A 20817-nucleotide genomic window follows, 5' to 3' on the forward strand; every position below is an offset into this window, starting at 1 on the left:
TTCTTGAGTTTGTAGTTTAGCAAATTCCAAGAGCTCTCTGGCTGAGAATTCTAAATTTCCCTTTCTAAACTGCAGATCCCAGGATTCTGTAAAATAGTGTTACACCAGTTAAAGTGGAATAATAGTGTTATATGTAATGTGAGAGGGTCCCACAATCTCTGATATTGAAGACCAATAGAAGCCATAGTCATTATTAGCCTTATTCTCTACAAATGTGTCCAATTGAGTTGTTGTTGGGTATATAGCTTCATATTTGAAAGCTTTGTGTCTAAAATGGTACGTAACCATGTCAGAATTTTGATATTTCAGTTTGTTGCCTGTATAGACCAAGTCTGAAGTCTGATCCTTGTCATAATCACCTTCCATCTAGAAATTTGTGTCCTTGATATGAAAGAGCATGCAGAACCAGAAAGGATTTACAGTCATTCATGAATCTACCACCAAGGCTCTACCTCTGGAAGACAATCATACTCAACTATGAGTGATCACCCATGAGACACTGGATAACAAATCAGATTGGCCCCAGAGGTAGCCATAAGCACCTTTTCAAACCTGCTGTGGTGGCAGGTTGGCACCCACATTTTCCACATTTTTCATCATGGCCAACAGCCTTTTGAATCATCACCTCATCTTCTGTGTGACTGTTTCTGCACCTGGCCCATCAAAGAGCTCTGTGAGAGCTCCTGGCCATCATAAGTGTTCTGTTCTAATATCAGTAGAGGTGGTTGTACAACCAGGAGAAGGAAGGGAATGATCTCCCCTCTTTCCTCTTGGTTGTGTGGGTGCCTCTGCTGATATCAGGACATGATGCCTCTGTCAGCCAGGAACTGGTACAGAGCTCTGTAGCCAACTGGTAACAGTGAGTATATGGGCATGATCCTGCACCGATGGGCACAGGGAAAGGTTGATTGCAACAGCTCCATGTAGACAGTGGATCAGCACAAATGAGACCTGATCCAGCTGTCCATATTGCCCCAAGATCATGGGATGCTTCAGAGGTTCAAGCAGACTCCAGCGTATCCCCAGACATTGCCTGATAACCCACAACTCCTATCGAAAATACAGGAACATTGTAAAGACAACTAGAGTGTTACAGTATTCCCACCTAGTTTTGGCAATGACAATCTCTAGACTGCTTTCTTAATATGTGTCAGGCCCCGATTTATTTTCCCCTTCTATATATATATATATATATATATATATATATATATATATATATAAACCCATGCTATTTAGTCCTTTTTCTCTCTACATTCTAGGTATTGAACCTTTTTCTAGCCTTGCTGTTGAGCTCCTTCAGTTCAGACAATCTTGCTGCTACAGATGATGATAATGAAATGAACAATCTCCAGATTGCCGTGGGGAGGATTCAGAGAGGAATTGATTATATTAAGAAAAAAATGCAAGAATTGGTTCAGAAAAGTGTTATTAGAAAGCAGAAAGCCACTGAGGATATCAAAGCGCTGGAAGAACTAAACAACAAGAAAGAAATCTATATTTCTAACCATACCATGGTTGAAATTACAAAAGATGTGCATTATTTGAGAGATGGGAATGGAACCACAAGTGGTGTTGGCACAGGCAGCAGTGTGGAAAAATACATGATGGATGAAAATGAGTACATGTCATTTATAAATAATCCGGGCCTTACTGTGACTGTGCCAATTGCAGCGGGGGAGTCTGATTTTGAAAATATTAACACAGAGGAATTTAGCAGTGAATCTGACCTTGGAGAGAGCAAAGAGGTAGGACTTTATACATATATATTAATGTATAATAAATGTGTTATTTTCTTGTTGTCTTTGCACAGGTTATGGTACTGGAAGATCACACAGCTGGTTTTTATAGCAACTTTACTGGTATTTTAGTTTTTTTCTCATCAGGATGTTTTTCAGTTATTTGTAACATTTGTATTTATTTCAATTTGTGAAATTTTGGAATGATGTGTGGGATGAGAATGTACGGCATAAATTGAGCGATGGAGTGTGTTGCAAACAAGATCACTCCCCAACATTTCCAAGGAAAGAACTGGTTGTCAATCTATGGAAAGCCAATAGTCTGACTTGGTAGAATGCAATTTCCCATGTTCCTTTCCAAATGCACACCTCTTACAGCTTCGACTTATGCTCTGCTATTCGATGGCAGCAGAACATCATTGGGAAGGAGGTAAGCTTTTACCAGTGGTAGAAAGATTTGCTTCATATGTATTCTTTAGGAAATGTACTGGTCCTCTTTTTACTGTGTTCCAGTGGGCATTGAAAAATATCAGGAAAAGCCTTTGCATGGATGATATGAAGTCAGGGGAATTGGGGCCTCTCGGAGCATTCTCCTGGTATTTCTAGGAGTGGGAAGCCACTACAAAAATGTGTGTGTGTTTGTGTGTATGAGAGAGAAAGCAAAACAGAGCATTCTGCTTTGCTTTCCTGCAGCTAAAAGACAAAAAAAAATAAACTGTCACTGAAAAGTAAAAAGAAAATGTAGGCTGTTTTAAAACAGCTAGTACTAAACAGCAACCTTCTGAAACATAGCAACCAAGTCCTAATCTCTTCTGTTTATAAATTGGAAGAATGCTTGATCCACAGAGTACACAGGACATGAGTGTGTGTGTCTGTATGTACTTGCACGTTGTATTTCCTTCTAGTTGCAGTCCAGTGTATCACACTGGTCCAAGAACTTGGAAATGTAACTTTTGGACTACAACTACCATATTCTTCCAACCAGCATGGCCAGTAATGTTTTCAAGCTCTGTCTCCAGAGAAGATCAGTTGCTATGAATGGGGATCAAAAAAAGTCCATAAGGAAAGAGAAAAAAAGCTCTTTGGATCACATCCCATTCGTGAATAATCCTTGATGTATTTTAAGAACATTATCTAGACAGAAAGGATTCAACATTTGTTTTAGTATTGTTCAGTTTTGTCTTGTCTATGAATGCCTTTACAAATTCCAAATATATAAATATATTCCCACATAAAAGATGTTGTGTTTCATGATTGGAGTCAAATGATGTAAATTTAAGAAACCGCAAGTTTGTAGTATACATCTGTTTATGTTCTGATGACAGCTGAGATCCGGCATCATGACAGAATGCTTGTCAGTACTACCCCACAGAAACCTTTTCAGCCAGGCAGCGCCCCAGGTTTTCAAAAGGCTGCAGATAAGGATTCTGAGAAGTCACAATCACAGTGCTCCCTGGGGTGGGGTGCGGAGAGCCCCCTTCTCCAGTGGCTTGTGTCAATGTATCCTGTGAGTGAGAGAATGCTGTGCTTATTACTTCCCGCACTTTTCTGCAGTCCTTTAAAAGGTCTTTGGCCAGCTGAAAAGATGATGTTTGAAGTCACCTTCATTCATTAATGACTATAAATGTGAACCCCAAAGTCTCTAAGTTTGGCTAGCATTTTGTGTAGAACTACATAACACTATGCTAGCCATTGAAATGCATGATTTTCATATAGTTTATTGGAAAGGTACAAAAATGTATACAGTAAGATTCTATTCTTTGAGTTTTAGGAAGGAATCGAGTTGCTTGGGAAGAGTCTACTCCAGGGCCAGTCTGGAGCAGAAATGGTCACAAGCCACCTCCTGAATTTGCTGTAACAGTGGCTCAGGATCTTTACAGTTCAACTGGGTTTGGAGTGCATCAGTCCCATTGTACCATCACTTCACCATATGTGTCTCTGCCACTGCTCCCAGATGGCCACAGAACCACAGTGTGATGGCCAGGAGCTTGCATAGAGCTCTGTAACCATCTTGGAACAGCAAAGCTAGCAATATGAGCCTGATCCATCCCCTTTGCTGTGTGCTGATGAGTGGCAGCAATGCCCCATACAGACAACAGAGAAGTCTGAATTGGACCCTATCCTGCTGTTCACATTGTCCTGAAACTGCAGGGATATTCTGGAGTCTCAGGCAAACTCTGGAGCATTCCCCAACTATTTTAATGGAGTAACCTGGTTTACTTCACAAACCTTACTAGAAGTGGAGAAACTTTATGTGGACAGCCAGGAGTAAAGTCAGGGTGAGTCTGTGTTGTAATATCCAGGTAGATGAATCCTTGGTATCTACTATGTGCAATACCTTATGGGTTTTATTTTAACTATTATGTGTTAACATGCTTGGTTGTTCAATGAGGCACACATGGTCAAGTATGTATTTGAATGGCTGTACCCACTGGGTCGTTTTGACATGAAAATCTGTCTTCAAGATTTTCCCATTCTTCAATATGGTTAAAGATGTAACTCACTTGGAGTTATCACAAATTTTGATGAATATACTTCTGAACAGGGGACGCATATAATCCCTAGTGACAATAGCTGCCTTCTTCTAGATCAGTGGTTCCCAACCTGGGGTCCACAGATGTTTTTGGTCTTCAACTCCCAGAAGTCCTAACAGTGGGTAAACTGGCTGGGCTTTCTGAGAGTTGTAGGCCTAATACATCTGGGGAACCCATGTTGAGAACCATGTTCTAGATATTGCTGAACTTTCAACTAAGAATGTTTATAGAGCATTAACGAGGAAGTATAGTATTTGTTATTTTTTTCTAGAAGGATCAAAAGACAAATCAGAGCTATTTCTCCACATTGCGACACTATACAACACATTCTCTCAGTACATATCTTGTATTACTCTAATCAGTTAGTCTCTGTTTCTTGGTATTTGTAAGAAATACAGTATTTCATCTAGATACTATGGATAGCCTTATTGTCATTCCTATTCTGACATTTTATGAGCATTGGGATTTGAAAGTCCTGACTCTGGAGTTATAATTTCCTTTGGTGATTATGAATGACCTCTAAATGGCAGAAGTAGTTGCTATTTTTAAAGTAGAAATATAATACATCTCACCATAGTGGGGAAGATAGTCAACAAGTGAGCTATATTTGTAATGTTGACGTATTAACCTTCAGTAGCCGAGTTCAAGCCTTTTATATAAATGATTGTGTTTTGAAAAGTCGAATGTAGAGTAACCTAGCCTATTGGCTGAGTATTGGTTTTATTTACTTAGCTAGTGACTCATCAGCCAGTCCAGATGATCATATTTCAATTTAAGATGTGCTTGACACAGTACTTTTGCCCATGATGCAACATCCTTGCAGAACTGCAGTCTGAACAGAAAGCTTCTAATTAACTATAACTTTCTATTTTGTATGAACTGTGGTTACTGGTTTCAAAAAGGCCATGATATTTTATTCAGTTTCAAACTGTGATTTAATATCCTGGCATCTTCCAGTAGACTATACTTTCTCAATTCAGATAAAATGGAAAATCATGCTTAATTAAAAACTTTCACATGTGTATAATTTTGCAATTAGCTATTACTCTATCATAGTGTGATAGTGATGTTTTGCAACACTATTTACATCTACCTAAAACCATATCCTGTATGGTGCTACATTTATCTGCAATATGATGTTAATTTGCAAATTGATTTCTATTAAATCTAAAAAGAACTGTGTCAAAAGCTTACTGAAACATTTCTCTTTCATAGGCAGTAACTGTTGCTTTCTTTTGTTTTCTGTGAAAATCAACCTACTCTTAAACTAGATGTGATGCTAAATGCTCCTCTTTAAACATTTGTGAACCTTCTTGAACATAACAAACTAAAGCTATGGGGGCATATAAGGTTTGGAACTACCGTGGTTAACAGTTTCATGTCAAAGATAATGTAAAGAGATGCATTTGCCTTCATGTGTACTTTGATCTTTGAGCACCAGCTTGTTTAATTTTAAATACAGTTATGGCCATTATATTTCAACTGAGAGAGATTCTCAGTTTAGAATACTATTTGTAAACTTAAACTTTAATATGTGTCAATTTGTATAACATTCATCCATAGATAATCAGATTGTCTCGGACCATTGGCCCTTAATGTGGTGCTCTTGGGCTGGATGTCTACTGCTATATCATCCAGTTTGATGCAGTCATTCAGAAACTGGATTATATGACAATGTAGATGGGGCCTTAGATTGCAGTCCTAAGCATTCTTATGTGTAAATAAGCCACATTGAACTAAAATAGGCCTCCCTTGTGATATGAATGATATAGAATTCCAGTTAAAGTTTTGAACCCTATAGCTCCAGAAACACATATAACCAGATGTTTGATTTGTCAGGTTACCATTCTGCCCTTCTTTCTAAAATTCTGACAAAGCAGAGCAAAGAAAGTGAGGGAAGTAATTGTATTTGTGGTTTAGGGAAGGGTTTTTTTTAAAAAAAAATGTTTACATGTATTTGAAATTGGGGAAAATATCGGTACAAAGTCCTTTTAAAAAAAGTTTTAAGCTTTGTGTGTTTTTAAATTTAAAAATAATTGATGTGCTTTCCTTGCCTTCTACAATATATTTCCTGTCACACAGGATGGACAGTGCATAACTCTCAGGCTATATGAATCTTTCTCCTCCAACTTTTAACCCTTGGAAGTTCCAGAAGCTGCCTTCTCTAATGCTCTGAAAAAGGAGAGAGGTTCTGCTAGAAACTTTTACAATTTTCATTTCAAACAAAGGACATGGACTTGACACAGCAAAATCAGCAATTGACTTATCTCCATTTAAAAAGCAAAATCAGCAATTGACTTCTCTCCATTTTCTTTTGTGGGTTATTATGGCCTGCAGTGAGTTTCTGGAGGGCAAAATCGGTCCATGAACTCCCACCCAATTGAGTTCACATGTTTTCTAAAACAAAGAGGTTTCTTTTAGTAGCTGCAGCCTTATGCATATTTACCTGAGAATCAATCCCAGGTTAATTAAAATCTGAATGAACATATGGAACATGCACTTCCAGCCCAGTTTGACCAGTTTAAGTGTTTTGTATTTTTGTTGTTTTTTTAAAATGTTTTTTTTTTGCTTTGTTTTTTGCTTTTTTTATTGTGAGTCACGAAGCTGCATTCTTGATACTGTTGGCTACCTTGGGGCTCATCTTCTTTCCTGACAGTAGGGGATAGGAGTAGCAGAGTGAATCTTAAGGACAACTAGCTTCATTGAAGAGACATAAGCCTAATGGTTATTGCTTGTTGCTAGAGCTTCAGTTGGAATGGACTTCTGGCTAGTCTTGGGGCAGATTTCAAATAAGCTAACTGTTGAGGTTTAGTTTAGGTTCATACTTAGAGGAGTAGGATGTGAAGGGGGGATCAATCCATTGGTGATGGGAAACTTCCATGCCAGCGATATGGTGAATCTATGTGCATTTTGAAGGAGTTACCCAAGGTCTATTTTGGGGCTGCGGTTCTGGTGCCTTGGTGCAGTGGTTCCCAACCTTTGGGCCTCTAAGTGTTTTGGACTTCAGCTCCCACAGTTCCTAACAACTGGTAAGCTGGCTGGGATTTCTGGGAGTTGAAGTCAAAAACAACTAGAGGCCCAAAGGTTGGGAACTACTCTGTTTGGGCCAAACCCATCCACCCACCACCATGCCCAATTCATTCTGTACCACCCTGACATAGAGTCATCAGTTACCATTGCCACAACTGAACTAGTAGCATTTTGTCACCAGTGTACTGGAAAAAATGAAAGTTGCTGTATAGCATGTCCCCAATTATTGTTTTCACGATGGTTCTTATTGTTCTAATTGTGTGAATACTGAGTTGGTAGAAGGTTGATGGGAATGTGAGTTGAATTCTATAATCAACCTGTGTTTGTCTCCCTTTTTGGTAATTCTGTCTCTTCTTTCCCTTGAAAATGTTTTGAAACTGTTGGGATGCCAGTCACCAAAGAGCAAAAGATTGGAGGTACTCTGTCATGAACTTCATTGCCTGCCGTTCTTACTTCTCACAGGGGTAACACCAAGCTGGAGCAATCAAGAATGCAGCTCTGGTGCTTTTTAACCAGGTAGATCCAACGAATCACCATCCTTACACAGGTTACCTAAGCAAGTTATACCTCTATAATCACTTTCTGGTGACTTTTGACTGGCCTGCATGCAACTGAGCAATGTTTCCTTCCCTGTCCATTGCAAGATAGTCCAGACATTCACAGCTGCTCTCTGCTGAGTCCTGTGACTCACACATCACAGCATGGTCAGGCAAGATTGGCAACCCCCAACATAGATTTTGATTCTGCTAATGATTTTTCTAACTGTATTTAATTATCAGCTACTTTGACCAGCTACTGCATGACCTATAGGTTTTGTAAGTCGGAATATAAATGAATGAGAATGTTGAATTCGTCAAAGGCCAAGGGGGAAAAAAGGGAGCATGCATCGTTTTTACAAGCAATAAAAACAAACCCTTTTTGATTCAGCCCTTATAAATGTGGCATTCAGTTATTTATATTAACTTCTTCTGGAGAGAACTTTAATCAAATATTTCAAATTTTAACTGTTTCTTACTTTTTTTTTATTTTGGTAGCTATTATAATGTTCTTTCAAGATAATGTTGCTCAAAAAAGTTAACCACAGCTGATAACTTTTTCGAGTATGTCTGAGGATTAAATCTTTCAAATTTGTATTCATGCAAAATTGGTTATATGTTATAGAACAAAAAAGAACAATGTGCCTTTTTAAAAAAAGTGTAATGCATACTTCATTGAATAGTGTGATCAAAACAATGCAAGAGACTGAAAAGATGAAATTTCCGATAAATGAGTTGCTTTTAGCATTCATGATACATATACTGCAATGTCTATTATATACCAGTCAAGAATGGATTTTTTTTAAAAAAAATGTCCTAGTGTCACTTTTTTCAATTTTCATTTAGCTAAAGAAATGGCATTTGTACAGCCTGGTTGACATTTGCTGTTTTCGCCTATCTTTTCCCTGATAAAAAGTGGTATTGTGCAGTTTACTTTTTAAAATTCGTGTGCTACTTTGACAGTGATAATCACTAGGCAAATAGCAAGGGAAGAAATGGCTCTGTTCATTTTTTTCTATTTTGTGTATACATGCTTATTCTGTGGTTCTCAGTGTTATAACAATACAAAAGTTGCTGCAGTAAGGCAATTGATAATGCAGTTTCCAGAAGCTAGGAATTTATAATAGATATTATGCAACTCCAAGCTTTTCAAGCAACATGCCTAAAGGCAGAATTTGGTTGATTCAGATTTTATTCCTGTCTGATCCCAATACCCTGAGGTTTGGAATGTTAAAAAAATTGTTCTAATTCTGGGAGAACCAGCATGGTTTTGATGTGGGACTAGGACCTGTAGGGATCAAATTCCTACTCAGCCATGAAACCTCACTGAGTAAACTTGAGCAAGTCACACTCTCCCAGTCTCAGAGGGCCATAAAGGCAAAACCCACTCTAAGTGAACTTACCAAAATTAAACCCTCTGATAGAGTCACCTTAGGGTCACAAGTCAGAACTTAAACACACCAGAAAGAAGTGCACGCTGCTACGAGATGCTAAAGGTAGCCATCCAGTAGTGAGGTCCAAAGGCTGGCATTAAGAACCATCCCTGATGTTATTTTGTATTGTTGACTTAAGCATTTTTGTTGACTACGGCATTGAATGTGTGCCTTTTTATAGGTAAACCGCTCTGACTACTTCATCACACTAGGGAATTAATCCACTTTAAATCCAGTTGCTGCTTCCTGCAGAATTCTGAGGTTTGTAGTTTAGGGAGGAGCATTTAAAAGCCTCCTTGGGGAGAGAGGGCAGTCTATAAATAAAACTATTATTATTATTATTATTATTATTATTATTATTATTAAATCCAATATTTGAAACCCTTGATCAGTTCCAGGATAAAACCACGCTTCAACAAGGACTACTCTGAGATGGTTTTTCCAGTTCCTTCCTCTGAAATAGAGCCCACATCACCACCATTAACCAGGGTTGATGCTGCTTAGTTTCCAAGATGAGATGAGATTTGGTGCCTTTAGGGTATTTTCAGCTACTATTTAAATTTTAAAGATATTGACTTGACCTTTATCAATTTGAAGCAAATTCAGGGCTGTATTTGAACATGAACATCGTCAGGCTGTAAACTGAGGAATTCTTCAGTGAGTCCAAAAGGCAATTTGTGTCCTCCTCTGTGTGTAATTAAAACTTTCGCAAAAGTCAGAGATGAGGATGAAATGGGAACAAAAATGGTATATTTATCGAAACGTTTGCCACATCATAAAGTAATTTAGACTGCTGAAACAGCATTTGAAGCTAACTTATTTCTGATAATTTATAATGGCTGAATCCCTTTGTTTATTTTAATGTCACCTGAATCATGAAGTGGTTTGTAAAGCTTTAACATTTGTAGAAGTGGCCTGCTCCTGCTCCCACTGAAATAACAAAGAGCAAAAATCAAATGAGAGCAAGACTAGGCCATAGGTGAATGCTTCAATAAGGGAAATGGGCCCCACTAATATGCTGTTGGGCAAAGCTTATGTTGGTTATGATTTTTGCGGCTAGAATTTCAAGAGCTCCGCTAAAATCCAGAAGAGACTTGTAAAACTGCGGTCCCTTTTCCTATGCCAACTTAGAGGATAATCCAGTACTATCGAATGGTTATAATTCAAATTCTTTTTTTCAGATCATCTTGTTAAAAAAAATGGGTTTCTTTTCTTCTTCTTTTCTTGATGCAATTTCACTGGTATTGCATAGGCTTCTGCTCTAGTCAAGCATGTTGTTTTGCTGATTCAGGTCTTGGGAATGCTGCATCATCAACAAATGCTTTCCAGTGTATTCCTCGCAGACGTTCCCTCCCCTTGAGTGCACATTGGTCTCTCAAAAATATTGCCTGATAAACTTTGTCAAATGATTCATTGTTAAATGCAAATATCATTTTGGACCATAATAAACTCTTGTTATATTATGTGGGTTAGGAAATATTGTTCTTCTTTTTTGTTTTCTCTAATTATTAACCAACCATGATGTCATGACTTTATTCCTTTAAAGATAGTAAGAATTATGGAATTGATTAGAATATCTCAATATATTGCACCTTGGGCCTAGTTTTGCTACTTTTGAAGGCTGTACATCAATTAACAGCATATTTTCCAACATCATGTGAAGGAATAGCAGAAAGTTTAAGACTTACACATTTATCTTATTTCACACTGATTTTAAACTAACAAACTCAAGGAAGCATGGATTGGTTGTTTCAATTGTTTCAGAACAAACCAACATATGAAACCAAGAGACCATTGTGATCTTTTCTCACTAACAACAGTTTTAACAAGTATTCATGCCACTGGGAAGTCTGATTTAAAACTTGAATTGATCGTCTGCAAGGACGTTGCTCAGGGACGTCCGGATGGTTGATATTTTCCCATCTTGTGGGAGGCTTCTCTCATGTCCCCACATGGGATGCTAGAGCTGATATGGGATTCAAACCGCCAGCCTGTGGGTCAGCAGTCCTGTCAGCACAAGGATTTTAACCCATTGCACCACCGAGGGCTTTATGTGATGACATCATTAATGGTGTCACACCATAAACATAATGCAAACTTGTAAATCAATATATCTATTCAACCTGGAAGGCATTTTGCCAAAAATTTAATGAGCTCAATGGAGCACATAGCATCTTCCACAGAACTATATTGACAAAACATCATGGAAGTTTTGAAATGATAACTGGCTAAGAAATATAGTAAAATAAGAAATGAATTCTTAAGACTTCTATGACACAAGATACATTATCCCCTGAGGTCAAGATATACTTTCTTTTATATGTGAGTAAATAGTGCCTGTTTTTGCTGCTGAAATTGACTTTATATTGTTGTTAGAACCATGCAGCCAAGGAGAAAAAAGGACTCCATCAAGTCCTCCTGAGCCAAACCTTCCTCTACCTAGATCTGCGCTTTCAAAGGCTAGAAGATGGATTGGGCCAATATATGTGCCTCCCAACACTTAATAGCTAGCAGAAAAATATTTATTATGCCACTATTACTATATTGTAGGGTGTACACCTGTATTCATTATTAATGAATGAATTATAAATTGTGCTAATATAAAGCTAATTGGAAATATGGCATATGCTAGTGTTTCTAAAATGAAGTGTATATGCACTTGCAGGTGATAAAAAATTTAATATGTTATTTCAGGGAATGGTGTTTTCAGAAATCACGTTTCTTCTAGAATGGAAAAAAATGTGATCTTTAGTTCCCATTTCTCCATCTTTTGGAGAGAGAAAAAAGCAGTATTAATATTAAAGCTACCAAGGGCAGTGTGAAGACCGCCTGAATGAAACTTTCCACATTAGTCTGTCGACAATAGTCTGCCACTAGAGTGATTGGAGAAGTGCTCCTGGTCCATGTAATCCTATCATGATTCACTCTTGCATGTCTAAAGTTTCATTCTGCGCAGCCAATTGTTTAATAATAGATTTATAGCCATGATCCAGATCTTTTCAGTACAGGATCACAAGATATAAGACATGGTGAACAAATAAAGTCCTTGGTGAGGTTTTTGTGACTCTTAGTTTTTCCAGAATCCTACAACTGACCTTCTCATGGCTAACAAAGAGGGTGAATTTCTGCTCCTGGATAACTCCAGGAGCAGCTGTTTCTGTTTTTTAAGCATTTGAGATGTTTCATTCTGCTGTTTTGATATCAAAACGAAACAATTTTTGAAAACCAGAAATGGACTTTGGCGTATATTAGGCTTCTATTTCATTTTTCAGTTGTCTATATGACCTGTGTACACTTCATTTACAGATATCTGTGGTATCTATGTGCAAACAGATTAGCTAATTCAGATGTTCATTTTACTTTATAATTCCTAATCATACTTCTTGTGTTATTAATGCTGATATTTTATATTTATTCACTGCAGCCAGCTAACTGTTGGAGAGCGCTACCTATTATTTTAAATTAAAATGTCAAGCTCAAATTCTCAGGTGATGTAATTCTGCAAAAGTCCAGGTTTTCTTAGTTGTGCTATATAGCACAAAAACGATTATAATCTCTGGTTCTGTTATCAGTGGCATGGAGCTACCAGCCTATAAGTATTCTTGAGAATAAAGGTGTAGTCATATAAGTTTCTAGTTCAAATAGATCAATATTTCTACATAATTCTCCACATCAGCACTATTACCCCAAATGATGCAATATATCAGTCTATTTAATTGACAGATATTACCTAATTATACTGTATGATCCCTGTATCCACAGGGAATACGTTTCAAGACTACTCATGGATATCTGAAACTGTGGATAGTAGCAAACTACTTGGGCCCAAAACATACAATAGAATTGCACTGGAGGGCCTAGAGAGGAACACAAACACTTCCAGGGAGGAGACTTTTTTTTTGACTGTGTGGATAGTGAAACCATGGGTATGAACTCCATCGATCTGGGAGTCGCACTGTATGTCAATGTTACTAGCACTAATGCAAGCTTCATGGGAAATAATATGAACAGTTTGCAGTTATTTTTGTTTTTGCATGGAATTTTATAACATTTCTAAGAGCAGTAAGTTGAATGTAACATCTTTTTTGAAGTCTGAAGAGTAAATTTCGTATGAAACTGTTTCAGAACTTATGTAAAATGGTCCTAATTTAAAAAGCCATTTGTAAAAACTGTTCATAAGGACATTTTACCTACCATACTTTCAAAAATAAATGTCGCTTTAATGAAACAAAAGTTATTCACATGCCACAATGAGCTAATCACATATTTTACAGAGAATACTGAAAATAGCAAAAGATCTTCCTAAAGCAAACCTGCACAACTTGGCAGTAGGTAGAGGCCAAAATCAAAATAGGCCAAACTTCTTTCTTCTTTTACATCCTCTACATTTTTCATGGACCACCCAAAATCCTTTGGCAGGCTTCAACCAGCACTCAAGCTATATGTTGTGCAGGTCTGTCCTAATGATTACAAACTTTGAAATTACGGTTGCCAATATTTTAGGAAACCATGACACTTTGGACTAAGTACGTGGGTTGATTTTTCAAATTCAGATTGGGTTAGCAAATTTCTTTTGGTAAAACAGCAGCCATTTAATAATCTGAAATTAACAAGTAACACTGTGTGGATAAAATTTGCTATTTTCTACCATTTTTCCTGAACATATTACCTTACGACCATTGAAAGGTGTGAAGGAATACATATAACAGATACTGTTACTTATATATTCTGGAATATACGGTATTCCAGCATCTATAAATAGCAGTGTCTGTTATTTTTTTAAAAAATGTTGTACATAGATGTTTTTCTGCAACATTTTTATAAGGAAATATTCGGGTTTCTCAATTAAATGGAACACAATGGCAGTTTTAATATAATTTGTTCACATTAAACAACTTACTGCTCTCTATTACCAAAATAAAGTTGAAGGGAGCTAACATATTGTCAGTGCCTCCATATGAGTGTGGTATAGATTTACTGGGGAAAAAACATTTCTATGGGATTTTATTTTCAGAAGATAAATGCAACCAGTTCATCTGAAGGCAGCACAGTTGATATTGCCCCACCTGGAGAGGGTGAACAGGCAGAGATTGAACCTGAAGAAGCTCTTGAACCTGAAGCCTGTTTTACAGAAGGTAACAGGGGCAGGAAAAACAACAACCTCTGCTTGAAGAATCAAGGGTTGCTCTAAGCAAGCTGCCTGGGATTCAGCAATTTGCTTGGTATTGTTAATTAGAGGGCATAAATGCTGTACTATGTTCAGAAAGAAAGACAAGCAGTGAAACATTATCATCACAACTACATGGTTCAGGATCCTCTTTTTGTATATTACTTGTATATATTATGTGTTACGAAAAGTAGTTGTATATCTTTTTTCCCAACTTTGACTGTAAGAGCAACTTTACCAATTGAAATACAGCCTAGGGAGCTTCTATAGACAGGAGTAGAAAGAGAGATAGAGTAGAGTCTCACTTATCCAACCTTCACTCATCCAACGTTCTGTATTATCCAATTCCGCAGACTGCCTCAGCAATTTCAATACATTGCAATGTTTTGGTGCTAAATTCGTAAATACAATAATTACTACATAATGTTACCGTGTATTGAACTGCTTTTTCTGTCAATTTGTTAAAAATCATGGTGTTTTGGTGCTTAATTTGTAAAATCATAACACAACTTAAGATTTAATAGGCTTTTCCTTAATCCCTCCTTATTATCCAACATTTTCGCTTATCTGCCAGCCGTTTACCTTGGATAAGTGAGACTCTACTGTAGATGAAAAGAAGAGACTGCTTAACAACTTTCATTTCTAGCATTTTTGTACTCACATGGAGCTGTTTTCTCACTCACATGGAGATCATTTTTCCAAATAGTTATATGTTAGGGAGAAGTTTACTTATTTCCCCTCTTTCGTACCCTCAGTGCTTTCACTTCTGTGGCATCCCCTAAAAATGAGGCATGCCATTTGTCTTGTAGAGCTGCCTCAAACAAGCTGAAAGCTTGGGTGGAAGGAAATGCAGCTACCCCTTTGAACAGCACCCCATAATGTGTCACAGGGCTGCTTTTAAAAGTCCCCTCAGTTTCAAGTACCAAGGACCTGTCACCCTCATGAACTAATTGTGTCTTTCTTTCAATCTTGACTGAAATGTACTGCATGGGAATCACTTCTGGCAGGAAATTGCATGCATCTTGCTGCATGCTGTTTATCACATGTGACAAATGCACATATGAAGGACAGCTGCCACTAGTTATTTTCTTCCATAGTTGAATACAAATTTGCTTAGAAATGCTTTACTTGCCACTACAGCTCAGTTTTATTGGCTAAAATTCCATGCGCCACCCAATATTTGGATATAGCTTTTAAAGCTGAGTCATAAGAACAGCTGCCTCTTCTCTTCAAAGGTTATTCTGAGGATAAAGGCAAGAATCCAGTGGGCACACGGCTATGCTCATGGAAGTAATCGCTGGTGAGACAGAAAAAGGCTGCTGGCTCCATGCCATCGGTTTCCCAGATGTATGAATTTGGGGAGGGGAAGTGTTGAAGTTCTTCGGAGCCAAGGCTTACAGCAGATGTGGGCAGATGCCCCTCACAACACCTCAAAGGACTCAAAACTATGCCCCTACCCTCACAATTTTTAAAAATACTGTATATACTCATGTATAAGTTTAGACAATTTAGTCCAAACAACAACAATAACAATATTCCGCCCTTCTCACTCTGGGGACTCAAGGCAGATTATAGTACATATACATGGCAAACATTCAATGCCGCTTTGTATAGACAATACACAGTCAGACAGAACAGAAGGAGGTGGTTTGTTTCAATTCAGTGTTCAGCTGTTTTTTGGTGCCATTGAAGGTTGGGCTTGAGTCCAGGGGGTGCTGTTGCCCCATCCTCTATGACAAAGTGCCGTCAGGACTTCCTCCTTCCTTTTAGTCACCCAGCATTTTCTGATCTTCTTTCTTTATGGCGTCATAAAACACCTCCCCCACTTTTAGCGGTATCCAATTTCTCTAATTACAGCTAAAGCTGTTTTTGAACTGCTTAGGTAAACAATGAGCTAGGGTGACCGTTGGCAGCTCACGCCAATCTGGGGCTTCAAACTTGCAACTTTTTGATTGATAGATCTTATAATTGCTGGTGATTTACCAGCTGTGCTAAACCTCCTGACCAAAAGATTGACCAAAAGGATTGGGCCGAATTATCCACTGTGAGTACTATACCTTAACACTTTTTAAAAGGAAACAGTCTTTTCTCTTGAGTAAACTAGTGTAAAGGAAGAGCTTACTCTTACACTGACTCTACTCTACTCTCTCTGCCATGGCATCACTACTGGCCTTTTTAAATGCCTAGGTAGGGAAATTGTGGTTGTGGCAAGGATGGATGACCCTTTGGGTTGGCATAGACATTTTGCCCATGAACGATCCTCAACTTATCAATGGGACATGCCAAAGGATTTCCCCCAGGTAGCAACCAGCCAGGCTTTGAAGCTGCAAGGCCATGAAATGGTAATCAAGGTGGCCAATTGCAACATTCACACTTGCCTCAAGCCCCCGGTGGCACAGTGGGTTAAACCCTTGTGTCGACAGGACAGGTCGCAGGTGCGAATCCAGGGAGAGTGTGGATGAGCTCCCTCTATCAGCTCCAGCTCCCCATGCAGGGACATTAGAGAAGCCTCCCACAAGGATGGTAAGATATCAAAACATTTGGGCATCCCCTAGGCAACATCCTTGCAGACGGCCAATTCTCTCACACCAGAAGCAACTTGCAGTTTCTCAAGTCACTCCTCACACACACACACACACACAAAACAAAACCTTGGCTCAGTCAGACAAGAGTTCTTTCTCCCACCTTGGGCATTCCCCAGATATATAAACCTCACTTGCCTAGTTTCCAACAAATCTCTCAACCTCTGAGGATGCCTGCCATAGATGCAAGCAAAACGTCAGGAGAGAATGCTTCTGGAACATGGCATTACAGCCTGGAAAACTCACAGCAACCCAGTGATTCCAGCCATGAAACAACACAAAATCCATAATCGTTGTGTCAAAACTTGTCCTCAACTTATATTTGAGGACAACTTATACATGAGTATCTACAGTATTCAGAATTATTTTAACTGCATGGGGACCAATAACAGATTCTTCTAGTTTTGCAAAAAGGTTTCTCCTAGCCTCAAATAACCCAATGGGGTCCCAAATGTGGCAGAACAAGAAATGAGATAGCACTCAAAGAAAACAAGAGTGAGGCCACAAACACAGCATTAGGAGTCAAAAAGCAGTGAAAACAAAAATATTTCCATATTTAACTGTGAAATGTCATTGCAAACAGGTTGCATCAAGAAGTTTCCATGCTGTCAAGTGAGTATAGAAGATGCCAAAGGAAAAATCTGGTGGAATTTTAGGAAAACCTGCTACAGCATAGTAGAACACAACTGGTTTGAGACGTTCATTGTATTTATGATCCTCCTCAGCAGTGGTGCCCTGGTGAGCAAATGAAATGAAATAAATTTATCTTTTATCTCAAAATTTAAATTGTACATTGCATTGTTTATAGTGACTAGTGGATATTATATTTTCATATTACATCAATGTTGCAATATGAAATGCATGGAAAGAAAATAAAAAAAATATGCCTGGTTTCTTCCTTGCAGCTTCATTAGTAGAAAACGATGAAGTAAGATAACACACTTCACCATTAAAAATTTGGCTTCCTTTTCATGAATGATAACACAATACTTTCACCCCACCACAGGCTTTTGAAGACATATATATTGAACAGCGCAAGACCATCAAGACCATGTTGGAATATGCCGACAAGGTCTTCACATACATCTTCATTCTGGAAATGCTTCTGAAATGGGTGGCTTATGGCTTTCAGATGTATTTCACTAATGCCTGGTGCTGGCTGGACTTCCTCATTGTGGATGTAAGTACCGTATTTTAAATCCATAGTTTGTTTTTCTCTTCATTCATCTTACATATGCTACTTCATCACACTAGAGAATGAATCCACTTTAAATACGGTTTCTACTTCCCACAGAATTGTGGGGTTTGTAGTTTAGGGAGGCTGTTAAAGGCTTCTCCCTAAACCACAAACCCCACAATTCTGCAGGAGGCAGAAACCAGATTTTAAGTGGATTCATTCTCTAGTGTGATGAGGTCTATGGCATGGTTAAGTAATGTTGCTGTGTATACTGTCTTTCTTATTAGAACAGGGTTATTTATTTATTTACAGCATTTATATTCCGCCCTTCTGATCCCGAAGAGGACTCAGGGCTTTTTGGATATTTCTGCTTTAAAAAACTGCTTTAAATTCAGCATATCCAGCTGTTGAGTCTTTTTCAGGAAGTCATTCTACAATTCGGGATTTGCTGAAGAAACATCCTCTGGTTAACATCTGCACAACAACAACACTGACCACTTAGGTTGCCATAGAAGTGGATCAGTCCCACGGAAACCAGGCTTTGCACAGGTGTGGGACAGGGACACCTTACCACAGCTTTGCCCCGCGTTAGCTAAATAAGGTGGAAAGTCTGGATTTTGGCATAGAATTCAGGCTATCCCCTGACTTAGGGCCTGTGGGAACAGTTCAGTTGGTTTCAAAATGAAACCAGCCACAACTGTTCCCACTGCCATTCTCAGAAATTGTGAATTGTGCATCCCTTCTGACACCCAGTATTCTTCACTGTTGGTGTCCCACAATATCTAGAGGGCTACATGATTCTCATCTCTTAGGTAAAAGTAAAGGTTTTCCCCTGACATTATGTCCAGTCGTGTCCGACTTTGGGGGTTGGTGCTCATCTCCATTTTTAAGCTGAAGAGCCAGCATTGCCCGTCGACACCTCCAAGGTCATGTGGCCAGCATGACTGCATCGAGCGCCCTTACCTTCCTGCTGGAGCGGTACCAATTGATCTACTCACATTTCCATGTTTTCAAACTACTATGTTGGCAGAAGCTGGGTCTAACAGTGGGAGCTCATGCTGCTCCCCAGATTCAAACCTGCAACCTTTCGGTCAACAAGTTCAACAGCTCAGTGCTTTAACCCTCTGTTAAAGCACTGAGCTTTAACCTAAATTAGACAGAAAAGGGGGTTGATTTTGAAATAGTGTATCTTTGTAATGTGTCAAACAAGATTTACTGTTGAAAAAATACACCCTTTTGTGTATTCCTGAGAAAACTGGGAACCATGTGGCAAGGAAGGGTCTGTAGCATACAAGGGAAGGTTTTAAAAGGGAAAATTGGATGTATTGTGCTTTATGATAGATGGCCAAAGCATGTCTTCCAATTACTTTTTTAAAAAACTGACACTTTATAATGTAGGCCTCATCTAGCCGTTTAACATTCTAAATCAACATTAAGTCAATGCTTTGTTTGCAAATTTAGAACATGAATGAGAAAATGACTAAACTAAACATACCAGGGTCTGTCAACACAACGAGGTCTCCTAGTTCACTCACAGTTTTCACACTGTAGTGCTTAAAATATGAATTTCATAAATGTTTAAAGGATAACTTACTTCCTCAAAGTCCGTTTTATGGCTTTGTGCAACTATTGTTATGTATCTTCACAAAATGTCATTAATATTAATATTTACAATCTGAGCACAATTGGGACAAGTGTCTTGCTGTTCTTTAAGGCTATAACACTCTTCAGGCATTCACAGTATTTATTGACACTCTCTTGCAGATGCTTATGAAACCACAGTGTCCGAATCCTCTATAGCAGTCTAGATAAAATTCTGCATCTTGCTTTTTGTGGCATATGAGTTGTGTGGAGTCTAAATTATAATTAGGAGCGGAGTCTGTAAAAGTCCCTTTGTAGGGTAATTTGGACAATGTTAGTGAGAGTCCAGGGAGCGGGGTGAGGTCCTGCTGTTAGGCCCAGCTTCTGCCAACCTAGCAGTTAGAAAACATGCAAATGTGAGTAGATCAGTAGGTACTACTTTGGCAGGAAGGTAATGGCACTTCCTGCAGTCATGCCAGCCACATGACCTTGGAGGTGTCTATTGACAATGGCTTAGAAATGGAGATGAGCACCATTCCCCAGAGTCAGACACAACTAGACTAATGTCAGAGGAGAACTTTCCCTTTCCCTTAGTGAAACTACTTATGATCCAGCTTCATCTGGGAATTAGTATTTACTGAATAAATCAAGAAAAGTGGAAAAGGAAGCAGCGGCCATGCAGCTGTGGAAAATATGCCTGTTATTGCAGTTAGAGGCTATGGACCAATATTGTATCCAATAATGCTAGTGTCACTATGTCATATACATGGCATAGTGACCTTGAGAACACTTCTAAAATTATATTTCAGCTGAGAGAAATGGAAGGAAACATTGAGGGCCAAAAAATTGTAAATTGTTGCAGTAATTCGTGTCAGGTGTAGTTTTAAAAATGGGTATGAATAAGTCAAAATAAGGAGCTAAGTGATATTTATGCATCAAGGCAGAATATTTTAAGCTTATTCAGTAATGAGATGTTTTTGAATAATTATTCACAGAAGTTCAGATCTAGCAAGTTACCTGCAATGTTAGGATATTCTGCAA

General features: G+C 38.4%; 1 protein-coding gene across 1 annotated transcript in view; it reads left to right on the forward strand.

Moving 5' to 3' along the window:
- LOC132776472 (sodium channel protein type 3 subunit alpha) overlaps nt 1-20817 on the forward strand; it is a 90561-nt gene that overhangs the window by 49826 nt on the left and 19918 nt on the right. Inside the window, 4 exon segments of the mRNA XM_067471946.1 lie at nt 1260-1745; nt 14284-14404; nt 17602-17756; nt 18025-18198. Of these exon segments, the coding sequence (XP_067328047.1) occupies nt 1260-1745; nt 14284-14404; nt 17602-17756; nt 18025-18198 (936 nt within the window).

This window comes from Anolis sagrei, chromosome 1, assembly GCF_037176765.1.
Source record: "Anolis sagrei isolate rAnoSag1 chromosome 1, rAnoSag1.mat, whole genome shotgun sequence".
In the NCBI taxonomy this organism is placed as follows: domain Eukaryota; kingdom Metazoa; phylum Chordata; class Lepidosauria; order Squamata; family Dactyloidae; genus Anolis; species Anolis sagrei.